Raw genomic sequence first — 12955 nt, 5'->3', positions numbered from 1 at the left:
CGAAGATCGTCGTTCTTTCCTGGGAAGGAATGGTCGAGTCCTCTGCCAGAGGAACTCCGTGACCCCCTCCGCCGCCTTGAGGAAGTCCTGGTATGTACTCCAGCGTCCGCAGGACGAGCCCTGACCCGACAAACAGGTCGACTTCAGGCAATCCTTGAAGAACCGGGCTTGACGCCACACCTCTGACCGCAGGATCTTGCAAAGTCTTCTTGAATGTCCCACAGACGGTCGCAGGGGACCGCACACAACTTGTAGATCCGCCGGTGGTGCACCGACCTTGATGTGCCAGGATAAGACGCGGGCCCTACACGAACTAATAGCGATAAAATTCACCAAGGAGATTGGGTGCGACAGAGCTTCAGTTGATAGGACCAGCCGGTATTCGCCGTCTCCCTGTGCGTGCTCCTCCGCCGGCTTGTCCTATCAAGGGCAGAGAGCACGCCATGACATTGCGCTCTTTACGCTGTTTGATTGGCCCTTCGGCTCATAACATCGGCCGCGCTCGACCGAAGCTGAAACGAAGTATAGTCACTTGACGTCATGATGTCATGTGTCGTCACGGTGTCACGGTGTCACCTGACATGAGGTTATCACGAAACGTCACAGAACCCTAAGCTACACAAGCAGGCAATGTGATGAGGATGAACAGGATTGTAAACCTGAGACTGGGGCAGAAAGAGAACACAACAGAAGGTAGTAAAAGAGGAGGCAACGTCTTAAACTCAGCTGCAAAGTTTATTTCGAACACGCTTTATATATCCCATCTCCAACGCCGTCTCTACAAAAAAAAAAAAAAAAAACACACACACACACACATGACAAGAGGGCAATGACACTTCGGTAAACCTTCTCTTATCTCCCTTGACCTTGGCTGTGGGACGCTCACACAAAGGGTCACATTCTAGCATAACCACCGCCACCCGGCGAACGTAGGTGAAAACGCTGCTGAACACAAAGAAAGGGTTTGACCTTCATAGGTGCGTTTCCTCTAACAAATCACTCAGTCCAAAGAAACAATACTATACACTGCTAACAGCCGGAACTGGGGCCATCTCCAAAAATGAGAACGACATTGCCCTCCTACCACGAACCACAAATGAATAACACAGCGACTTTCTCGAACAAGTCCAAGGATACACATATAAACAACACTAATACTACTACAAAAAAAAAAAGCTTTAGAAGCGTAGAAATCGTTTACATTCATTCCCAAACTGCAATGACGCCTGAATTATACAGTTGCCAGACGTTTTTATACGAATCGTTTCTTGAACTACACGTTTCATATCATTGCGTTCTTTGTGAATTACTTCCGTTTCAGACCAATTGGCTTTACAATTGTTCCACTCTAGAAGGTGCCTGGCTAACTCAGAATTGGACGCGTTGTTTATCACCTTCCGTTTGTGTTCCGTCAGTCTATCATTTAGACATCTCGACGTCTGACCTACGTATTTAAATCCACACTCCAAAGGAATCTCATAAACCACCGAATTCTCACACGGTACCGACTTCTCGCGATGTGCCTTCTGGCAAACTTCCTGTTTCGATTCAAAAGGTGTAAGCTTGCACAACGTAAAATCGGATGTGAACACTGTTTCTACGCCAAACCTTTTCGCCGACGCTTTTATGTTATGGGAAATTTCGTGAAAATACGGTATAGCAACCCGTCGGTTCCTAACAGTTGGTTCATTCCGCTTGTCTTTGATTTGAATAGAAAGTTGCCGTTTTAGAAAAGTTTCATCATACCCCGCGTCCTCCAGTCTACCCCATTGTCTTTTTAAAGCTTGACTCATGAAATGGGTACATAACCTTTTTAGCGCATTACCAATTAATGATTTCGCAACTCCCGCCTTAATAATTTTAGAGTGACAACTTTGTCTCGGGAGCACCGGTTTAGCCATCTTCTTACCATATTCCCAACATAAACCATTTTTTACCTGAATGCGCAAGTCCAAAAACTGCAACATGTTCTCCTCTGGTTTTTCTACTGTGAAATGCAACTCCGGGGCCGTTGACCTAATAAGCTTTTCAAGATACTCCGATTTTCCTTCTTCAAACGTGCAGTATCTTGAAAAGCTTATTAGGTCAACGGCCCCGGAGTTGCATTTCACAGTAGAAAAACCAGAGGAGAACATGTTGCAGTTTTTGGACTTGCGCATTCAGATGAAAAATGGTTTATGTTGGGAATATGGTAAGAAGATGGCTAAACCGGTGCTCCCGAGACAAAGTTGTCACTCTAAAATTATTAAGGCGGGAGTTGCGAAATCATTAATTGGTAATGCGCTAAAAAGGTTATGTACCCATTTCATGAGTCAAGCTTTAAAAAGACAATGGGGTAGACTGGAGGACGCGGGGTATGATGAAACTTTTCTAAAACGGCAACTTTCTATTCAAATCAGACACAAGCGGAATGAACCAACTGTTAGGAACCGACGGGTTGCTATACCGTATTTTCACGAAGTTTCCCATAACATAAAAGCGTCGGCGAAAAGGTTTGGCGTAGAAACAGTGTTCACATCCGATTTTAAGTTGTGCAAGCTTACACCTTTTGAATCGAAACAGGAAGTTTGCCAGAAGGCACAGCGCGAGAAGTCGGTACCGTGTGAGAATTCGGTGGTTTATGAGATTCCTTTGGAGTGTGGATTTAAATACGTAGGTCAGACCAGGGTTGGGCAGAAATACTCAAAAATGTATTTGGAAATACAAATACTGGGATACTTTAAAATAGAAGCTAAAATACTGATACTGAAATATATATGTAAAAGTGTATCGCGATACGTATCGGAAATACACTTTAAATAGAGGCAAAAAGTATTTGGAAATACAAATACAGGAATACATTTTAGGGAGGCCAGAAATACAAATACAGAAATACTGATACTGCAATACATTTTTCAAATTTATTTGAGACCAAATTAGACGAAGCTTGGAGTTGGAAATGGAAGTTTTTGATTCTGAAATTACTTTCCCGTAGGCTTGGCACTTTGCCTTGAAGGTAGTGATTTCGGACGACGAGGAGTCTTTAGTGGGCTCAGAAAAAACATTCCATCAAGGACTGACCGTGGTCCCTTCCCTGACATACTGTCTGTCTGACGAGGGATGCAAAAAGACTTCGACCTGTAAATAAATTCTCTGTCATCCTAAATCTCATCAAAACGTCATCACGCCCCTGTCAAATAAGGACACCCCTGTCAACATTTATCACATGACGTCACGCTGGAATGAACTATAGTATTCTTTATCTGTAGGTGTGGCCTTGAACATGTAACTTTAACACGCTGCTCTATGAAAGGACAATACATACTTTCGTTGTCGGTTACCTCGTTGAAGATCGTGCAGGATTTTCGAGAATGGTTGACCACCTGAAGCATCCTGGAACACATGTCTTATCTTCTGTTACGGTTGAAAAACAATACGGTGGCATCCCTGTTGTGAAGATCCTTCCTACTGACCCTCCACCACCGACGCATGGATTGTAGTCATCAAGTTTCGCCTAGCATATTCCAAATAGAGACCTCGTGGATTGCGACCTGATATTGCCGCCAGAGGTGTGAGCTCTCTGAGAAACAGCGCGCTCGAGACGAGTCGCAGGTGTACGAAGTCTGGGTCGGCACATCAACCAACTAGCCCACCAGATGATCGCGCGGCACAGAGAGGCCATGTCCGACCTCCTTCCTTGGTTTCGAATCACCAGAGCAGCGGGTCACTTTCACGTCGGCTGATGACGTACCCTTGAGCCGTGCAATATTACGGGCGCAGCCGCAGACGCATTCTAATATCTGTTGAACTTCACTGCGCGAGTTATCCTACTATTTTAAGTCAACCACCGCCAGGCTCGTACTGCAACGGACTGTGACTTAGCTTTGCCGGATGGGTGTACTGTGTACGCTAAGGCAAGAGAGACGGTTAGCAGCGGGCTTTGGATGCCCGCAAACAATGACTCAAGAAACGCTACCTAAGGACCTGCGGCACAAGATGCTCTGACTCCACTCCTGGCCAGAGGTCGGCATTTTAGGTCGCCCTCACTCACCCTCACCCTCACAGCCACACTCACCTAAGCCCCTCACTCACCCTCACCCTCACAGCTACACTCACCTTCAGCCCCTCACTCACCCTCACAGTCACACTCACCTTCAGCCCTTCACTCACCCTCACTGAACCTCACGGCCCTCACGCACTCACCGCCCTCACGGCCCTCACGCCCCTCACCACCCTCACGGCCCTCACGCCCCTCACTCACTCATGGCCCTCACGCCACTCACCGCCCTCACGGTCCTCACCGCCCTCACGGCCCTCACCGCCCTCACCGCCCTCACGGCCCTCACGGCCCTCACGCACTCATAGCCCTCACGCCACTCACCGCCCTCACGGCCCTCACGCCACTCACCGCCCTCACGCCACTCACCGCCCTCACGCCCCTCATCGCACTTCCGGCCCTCACACCCCTCACGCCCCTCACGCACGCATGGCCCTCACGCCACTCAGGCCAGCTTCAGATGGGGCAATTCCGCCCAGAAACTTTACGTCGCAACACCAGCAACACGGGCCGCCCGCGATCACACGCAGCAATCAATTGCTGCAATTTGCCATCGTCATCATAAAATGTTATTTTTCTTGCACTATTTAGACACAATTACGCGTTATAAACGTGTTTTCATGCATTTAAATCTCGTTAAGAATACTAATGCACCTTTCTGAAACAGTTTATTTCCAAAAAAACGATCGATTTCAAACCAAAACCAAGTCTTTCGGTGTCATCATCACCGGCACGAGGTATCACGAGAAAACTTTTGCGTCCCTGATTGAATGCAGCCGCTTCAAACGCATTCGAATTGCTCCGAGTTGCTTGCTTATTTCGAGCCGGACCCGATCTCAACAATTCGTGTCGATCTAGGGAAAGCTAGAGAACAACCCGCCATTAACACCAAAATTGCTGAGAAAGATGCTAGATCTGAAGAGGGCCTCACGCACTCACCGCCATCACGCACTCATTGCCCTCACACACCTCATGCACTCACCGCCCTCACGGCTTTCACGCCTCTCATGCCACTCACTGCCCTCACGCACTCATGACCATCACACCCCTCACGCACTCACCGCCCTCACACCACTCACGCACTCATGGCCCTCACGCCACTCACCGCCCTCACGCCCCTCACGCACTCATGGCCCTCATACCCCTTACCGCCCTCACCGCCCTCATGGCCCACACGGCCCTCACGGCCCTCACCGCCCTCACGGCCCTCACGGCCCTCACCGCCCTCACGGCCCTCACCGCCCTCACGGCCCTCACCGCCCTCACAGCCCTCACGGCCCTCACGGCCCTCACTCACCCTCACACTCATGAATTTTCCTGGTTCAGAAACTCACTCACCCTCACCTCACCTGTGAAGATGAGGGTGAGTGAGGGTGAGTGAGGGCCCTCATGAGTGAGGTTTGCCGAGGTATGCTCCTGGCACGCCACCTTGTTCGAGTCCCCGACCGCACAACAGTTCTCAGAAGAGAAAAGAGGACGCATAGAAAAATAGTTCGGAGAATCAGAAGGAACCTTCGTCAGCATGGTATCGATGCCCCAGCATCTCCTTGACCCTGGTGCCCTCAAAAGTAAAAAAAAAGGCGTCCGGATTTTTTTTTTTCGGGGGGGGGGGGGGGAAGTATTTTTCAACAAATGTAACGAAATACATTTCACCCTGATTGTATCGCGATACAAAGAAACTTTCAAAATGTATTTCGATACAGAAATACAGATACTGCTGAAAAAAATGTATCGCGGTACAGAAATACAGATACGAAATGTATTCCTGAAATACTATCGCGATACATTTGTATCGCGATACTGCCCAACCCTGGGTCAGACGTCGAGATGTCCAAATGATAGACTGACGGAACACAAACGGAATGTGATAAACAACGCGTCCAATTCCGAGTTAGCCAGGCACCTTCTAGAGTGGAACAATTGTAAAGCCAAGTGGTCTGAAACGGAAGTAATTCACAAAGAACGCAATGATATGAAACGTGTAGTTCAAGAAACGATTCGTATAAAAACGTCTGGCAACTGTATAAGTCGCGTCATTGCAGTTTGGGAATGAATGTAAACGATTTCTACGCTTCTAAAGCTTTTTTTTTTTTTTTGTAGTAGTATTAGTGTTGTTTATATGTGTATCCTTGGACGTGTTCGAGAAAGTCGCTGTGTTATCCATTTGTGGTTCGTGGTAGGAGGGCAATGTCGTTCTCATTTTTGGAGATGGCCCCAGTTCCGGCTGTTAGCAGTGTATAGTATTGTTTCTTTGGACTGAGTGATTTGTTAGAGGAAACGCACCTATGAAGGTCAAACCCTTTCTTTGTGTTCAGTAGCGTTTTCACCTACGTTCGCCGGGTGGCGGTGGTTATGCTATTGTAAAAGCTTGGTCTGCTGGGCAAGTTGGTAATGGACATTCATATTAAAAATAGCGCAAAAGAGACGGGACAAAAAGACGAAGAAGCACACAGGACAAACGCTAACTGGCAACTAAACTTTCTTGAAAGCTTCCAACTCTGCTATCGCCATGCACGCGCTTAGTCTCGTTCAACAGAGACAGGGCGTAGCGCCAAATCCGCACAATCATACCGCCCACCGCCTGTTCCAAAAAGTCAGCAAAACAGCTACATCACCCCGCCGCACAATCCGAACGAGAAGAGAATAGAAAAAACGCCGCGTTAATATTGTCAAGTTAGATAGTGTTAATGAAATGGTACTCTTTCTGCTGCATATACACCGATGCGACGCTTATGCAAACGTCTTTGTCACAATCACGTATTTTCGCTGCCTCCAGCAACTCACGTTCCCTCCTTCCTTTGTTTCGTCCCTCCACCTTCTCACCGTCCAGCTTGGGGGAACAACCACAAGTTCTACAATGCCCCGGTAAGTGGGAACCGTAATTGTTGCCAAGAGAAGCCGCATGCTCTCGAAGTCGATCATTTAAGCAACGTCCCGTCTGCCCTATGTAAACACGGCCACACGTTAGAGGAATCCTGTAAACCACCTCAGTGGCACAAGGTACAAACTTTGTCACGTGTTTCTTGCTACAAACAGGTTTCTTCACTTTCGGCCCGCTCACCATAGCGCACAATTTTGACAATCTGCACGGGGCAGTGAAGACAACGTCCACGTCGAACTTTGATGCTATCCTTTTCAGATTGTGCGACACCTTATAAATATAAGGTAGCACTACAAAATTCTTTGGTTTCCTCTTAGGTACAACGGAAGAGCATTTCAACTTCTTTAGAAGGGATTCCGCAACTCCCTGTATTAAAACCGAGGGAAACCCGGAGTGTTCCAAGCGAAGTGTCTGGAGGTCAAAACTTTCACTAACTACATGCGGACAGGACTTCAACAGAGCCGACCGGAGGCAGAGCGATGCGATGCCCCTCTTTATCAATTTAGAGTGGGCTGAGTCAAAGGCTAAAAGGGCCTTTTTTGTGCGTGGCCTGTACATCCAGCACACATGGTCAAGGGAGTTAAAAGACAACCGGACATCTAAAAACTGTAAAAAACCTTCCAACGGAAGTTCGTACGTGAAATGTAAATGCTTAGAAGATTTGCTAAAAACTTCCAGAGTAGTCTCGACTAAAGAGACCAGGCTTTGCTCTGCAGGAACACTAACAAAAATAATAAAATCGTCGACGTACCTACAAACCTTCACAACGGGGATGTCAACCAACTCATGCAAAACCGAGCGGTCAAACTTGGCAAGAAAAATCTCACATAGTACAGGCGCCACACTAGACCCGATACAAATGCCACGCCTCTGCACATACACCTTGTCCTCAAAGCAAACAAGCGTTGAGTTTAGGTAGCAGTCCAACACTTCCAGGAAGGCATCAACCGTAACCCCACACGCGTTTTGAAACGCAAGAACGCCCGATGTCTCAATCAGTTCCCGAACAGCAACTAGAAGTTGCTGTTCGGGAACAGCAACTTCTAGTTGCTGTTCCCGAACTCAACGCTTGTTTGCTTTGAGGACAAGGTGTATGTGCAGAGGCGTGGCATTTGTATCGGGTCTAGTGTGGCGCCTGTACTATGTGAGATTTTTCTTGCCAAGTTTGACCGCTCGGTTTCGCATGAGTTGGTTGACATCCCCGTTGTGAAGGTTTGTAGGTACGTCGACGATTTTATTATTTTTGTTAGTGTTCCTGCAGAGCAAAGCCTGGTCTCTTTAGTCGAGACTACTCTGGAAGTTTTTAGCAAATCTTCTAAGCATTTACATTTCACGTACGAACTTCCGTTGGAAGGTTTTTTACAGTTTTTAGATGTCCGGTTGTCTTTTAACTCCCTTGACCATGTGTGCTGGATGTACAGGCCACGCACAAAAAAGGCCCTTTTAGCCTTTGACTCAGCCCACTCTAAATTGATAAAGAGGGGCATCGCATCGCTCTGCCTCCGGTCGGCTCTGTTGAAGTCCTGTCCGCATGTAGTTAGTGAAAGTTTTGACCTCCAGACACTTCGCTTGGAACACTCCGGGTTTCCCTCGGTTTTAATACAGGGAGTTGCGGAATCCCTTCTAAAGAAGTTGAAATGCTCTTCCGTTGTACCTAAGAGGAAACCAAAGAATTTTGTAGTGCTACCTTATATTCATAAGGTGTCGCACAATCTGAAAAGGATAGCATCAAAGTTCGACGTGGACGTTGTCTTCACTGCCCCGTGCAGATTGTCAAAATTGTGCGCTATGGTGAGCGGGCCGAAAGTGAAGAAACCTGTTTGTAGCAAGAAACACGTGACAAAGTTTGTACCTTGTGCCACTGAGGTGGTTTACAGGATTCCTCTAACGTGTGGCCGTGTTTACATAGGGCAGACGGGACGTTGCTTAAATGATCGACTTCGAGAGCATGCGGCTTCTCTTGGCAACAATTACGGTTCCCACTTACCGGGGCATTGTAGAACTTGTGGTTGTTCCCCCAAGCTGGACGGTGCGAAGGTGGAGGGACGAAACAAAGGAAGGAGGGAACGTGAGTTGCTGGAGGCAGCGAAAATACGTGATTGTGACAAAGACGTTTGCATAAGCGTCGCATCGGTGTATATGCAGCAGAAAGAGTACCATTTCATTAACACTATCTAACTTGACAATATTAACGCGGCGTTTTTTCTATTCTCTTCTCGTTCGGATTGTGCGGCGGGGCGATGTAGCTGTTTTGCTGACTTTTTGGAACAGGCGGTGGGCGGTATGATTGTGCGGATTTGGCGCTACGCCCTGTCTCTGTTGAACGAGACTAAGCGCGTGCATGGCGATAGCAGAGTTGGAAGCTTTCAATAAAGTTTAGTTGCCAGTTAGCGTTTGTCCTGTGTGCTTCTTCGTCTTTTTGTCCCGTCTCTTTTGCGCTATTTTTAATATGAATATAATATGAGTGGTTATGCTAGAATGTGACCCTTTGTGTGAGCGTCCCACAGCCAAGGTCAAGGGAAATAAGAGAAGGTTTACCAAAGTGTCATTGTCCTCTTGTCATGTGTGTGTGTTTTTTTTTTTTTTTTTGTAGAGACGGCGTTGGAGATGGGATATACCGGGTGAAACAAGGAGACGGTAGGCTCTTTAAATCGACCGGAAAATTCGGTTTCTTAACCTATCGCGCTACGACTTTGTGCAGCGTTGCCCACAGATGGTGCATTTTTTTCGTAAAATTTGCAAAGAGCGATCTTACCTGAGGAAAAAGTAAAGAAAGAAAAAGGCTTAGCTCCTATGGAAACGCAGCGACGCCACCGGTCTGCAATCAACACGGCGCCGTTTCGCACGGTAGACAAGAGATGGCGCAAGCGGTCGCGACGCCAATTGCCGCCAACAAACGAGCAGACGACGCCGAGAACCGGCGTTTTTAGCAGACAAGGAACTGCAGTTGCTTGTTGTTACCGCGCCTGTTTTTGTTTCTGCAACTGTCGCCGTTTGCGGAACGCGCGCCGGTTTTGATTCGAAAAGATCGTCTGCTAAAAACGCTGGCTCTCGGCGCCGTATGCTCATTCGTTGGCGGCGTTCGTTGCGCCCTCTCTTGTCTACCGTGCAAAACGGCGCCGTGTTGATTGCAGACCGGTGGCGTCGCTGCGTTTCCATAGGAGCTAAGCCTTTTTCTTTCTTTACTTTTTCCTCAGGTAAGTTCGCTCTTTGCAAATTTTACAAAAAAATGCACCATCTGTGGGCGACGCTGCACAAAATCGTAGCGCGATAGGTTAAGAAACCGAATTTTCCGGTCGATTTAAAGAGCCTACCGTCTCCTTGTTTCACCCGGTATAAAGCGTGTTCGAAATAAACTTTGCAGCTGAGTTTGAGACGTTGCCTCCTCTTTTACTACCTTCTGTTGTGTTCCTCTTTCTGCCCCAGTCTCAGGTTTACAATCATGTTCAACTTACACCAGCTCGCCTGCACTCTGACTATTTTTTTGTGATGAGGATGATGTTCATGATTGGCGGCTGTGGCTAGTACCCTAGCTCCACCGCGCGGCAGAAATAGCCGCGAGCTATATTTTACTGTCGGTCTCTCTCGGCCAAGGAGGTTGTTCCCGACAAATGCACTTGCCTGAGTAGAGTTTTGCGTGACACCGAAAATGGTGGAGACCATGTTCCACAGCGGTAAATACGTACAATCCCGCTAGATGCTGTCTTTATGTGGACAACGTCTGAACATGCACAAGCGTCAAAAAAGACCTCTTAATATTATGCATTGAGAGAGCGTTTGGGATGACGCAGCAGTACCATGTTTGGAGACAGGGTATCTGGTCCGAACCGCCAGCAGCACATCTGAGTTTAGACTGAGCGCTCAGCAATGCACAACAACAATGTATTGTTTCGAAACACTGTAGATATCAGGGTCTTATCTCTTTCGCTGCTAGCTCTATAATCCACCTAAAAAATCAGCGCCCGTGTGATATCTGCTTATACTGTAGTCAGAGGTTTATTTTAGGCGGAAAAGTTCGCCAAGTGATATTTCATAACGTAAATCCATTCCTGCGCAAAAAAAAAAAAAAAAGAAAATTGAACAACAATTTTGACTTTTTCGGCGGTGGGCTCCAACGCAGACAACCAACATGACTGAGAATTGTGTTGGTGACGCTATCTCGCAATAAGTATGCAAGCACCCTCGAAACTATGCTTCGCTTCAGCTTAGGTCCGAGCGCGGCCAATGTTATGAGCCGAAGGGCCAATCAAACAGCGGAAGAGGCGCAACGTCATAACGTGCTCTCTGCAGTTGATAGGGCCAGCCGGTATTCGCCGTCTCTCTGTGCGTGCTTCTTCGCCGGCTAATCCTAACAAGCGCAGAGAGCACGCCATGACGCTGCGCGTTTCGCGCTGTTTGATTGGCCTTTCAGCTCATAACATCGGCCGCGCTCGGACGTAAGGTGGAACGAAGTATAGACGACTCCGTCGTCAGTTTGTACCACCTGTCTGGAAATGGAATCACAAGGATAATCCTGCGTTGCCGCCCGCCATTGAATATGTAAACAAAGAGACGTCTTCCATTTTCAAACGGTCAAATTCACCACAAAAGCATTCGCTAAAAGTTTAACAGGGCGGTGCAACGATTTGCGGACTCGACACAAAAGACGGTTCGCCACCGGGCTGATGGCGAGCGTATCCCCCAGAGCCAGAGACGTTTTCAGCGTAGTTCCCGGAACCGCCTCACGCGGCTGCAGAGGGTCAATAATTCGTTTTTTTCTTTACGGTTACGCAGTTTTTCGGGGCAGGGTGACGCGTTGTTGGTCCCTTGCGCTCATATAGAATAAAAAAATACAAAGTAAAAATTCCATAAAAATTAAAATTATTGCTTGTTAAATGCAGGCACCCAATTTCCCGCTGATTTCTGACGATCCACTGGGTTTATAACGCCTTATAAATTCAGCCTTCTTAAAGAAGGAATAAACATGTTTTCTTATGTTAAATACTGAGTGTTGTGTTCCGGAGAATATAATTTACCATTTATTTCGGCTAGAGACATCTGTATAGACTTAGATATAGAAGCTACTACCCGATTCCTGGCATAAGAACGGGAACTTTAAAAATAAATGGCGTGTTAAGAGACAAACTTCTCACTCCGCTGATGCCGCAAAAGGTTTCAAGATGTTTCCTTTAAAACAAAAATTATATTTATGTCTAGAGCAGTCAACGCCATTGATTCATTCACTTTGTGTTTGTGCACACGCAGGTTACGACGCGCTGTCATTCCACAACAAAGCCCCGTTCACTACCACAGAAAGCGGGAGTTGGACATCCGGTTGCTACAGACTACAAAGTGGTGGCTGGTGGTTCTCAGACAATATCTGTGGTCACTCGAATCTTAATGGACGTAAATTCAAAGAGAGTGGTCCGGAAAATAAAAAGGGCCTTGGTATTACTTGGCACAATCAAAACGATGGAACTTCCGGGAACGACGTCTTCCTCAAGGTGGAGATGAAAATCAGGGATGCCGACTTTGAGTTCTGCATGGGCTCCTTAATATACGGCGTTCTCTGATCTACCTTCTCTGTACTAGTGCAAAAAGTAAAGGTTCCGGCAGAAATGTCCATTCCCTGTGAATTTCTCTTGCCAATTTTTCTTCGCAAACTTAAAAGTGAAACCATGAAAATCAAATGCAACTGCTGGAACATGATATACTTGTTTTGAAGTTTCCGGCTTCCGCTAAGGTCCAACTTAAAATTTTCATAGTAACCCTCCCAGAAACAATATATGTTGTGGAGATAGTCGGCGCAACAAAGCCGTGCAACATAAACACAGTTTAATTGCAATCGCGCAGTGATGTTGTTGCAGCAGTCATAACACTGCGTAAGTGTCCGCTCCTAAAACCCTGCGGCAACTGTGTCGGTCAACCGTTCATTATTTCATGCAAGTTAGCACGCGCCCAGGTCAGGACACGCTACCTGAAATCACCGGTGAGGCATGGTTGTATAAAAACAAAATTAATTGTGCTGCGAAACCTTGTAAACTAAAATTTTAAGAAAA

General features: G+C 47.1%; 1 protein-coding gene across 1 annotated transcript in view; it reads left to right on the top strand.

Annotated features, from left to right (window-relative positions):
- The window catches only part of LOC120843768 (techylectin-5B-like), an 88743-nt gene extending 76235 nt beyond the window's left edge, over nt 1-12508 (top strand). Inside the window, exon 5 of the mRNA XM_040215216.1 lies at nt 12162-12508. Within this exon, the coding sequence (XP_040071150.1) occupies nt 12162-12469 (308 nt within the window). The 3' untranslated portion in view covers nt 12470-12508. The remainder of the gene's footprint in view (nt 1-12161) is intronic.
- Nucleotides 12509-12955: the final 447 nt, after the last annotated feature.

The sequence above is a fragment of the Ixodes scapularis genome, unplaced genomic scaffold (genome assembly GCF_016920785.2).
Source record: "Ixodes scapularis isolate PalLabHiFi unplaced genomic scaffold, ASM1692078v2 ptg000720l_1___fragment_3__unscaffolded, whole genome shotgun sequence".
In the NCBI taxonomy this organism is placed as follows: domain Eukaryota; kingdom Metazoa; phylum Arthropoda; class Arachnida; order Ixodida; family Ixodidae; genus Ixodes; species Ixodes scapularis.
This window is presented reverse-complemented; position numbering and strand designations above follow the sequence as displayed.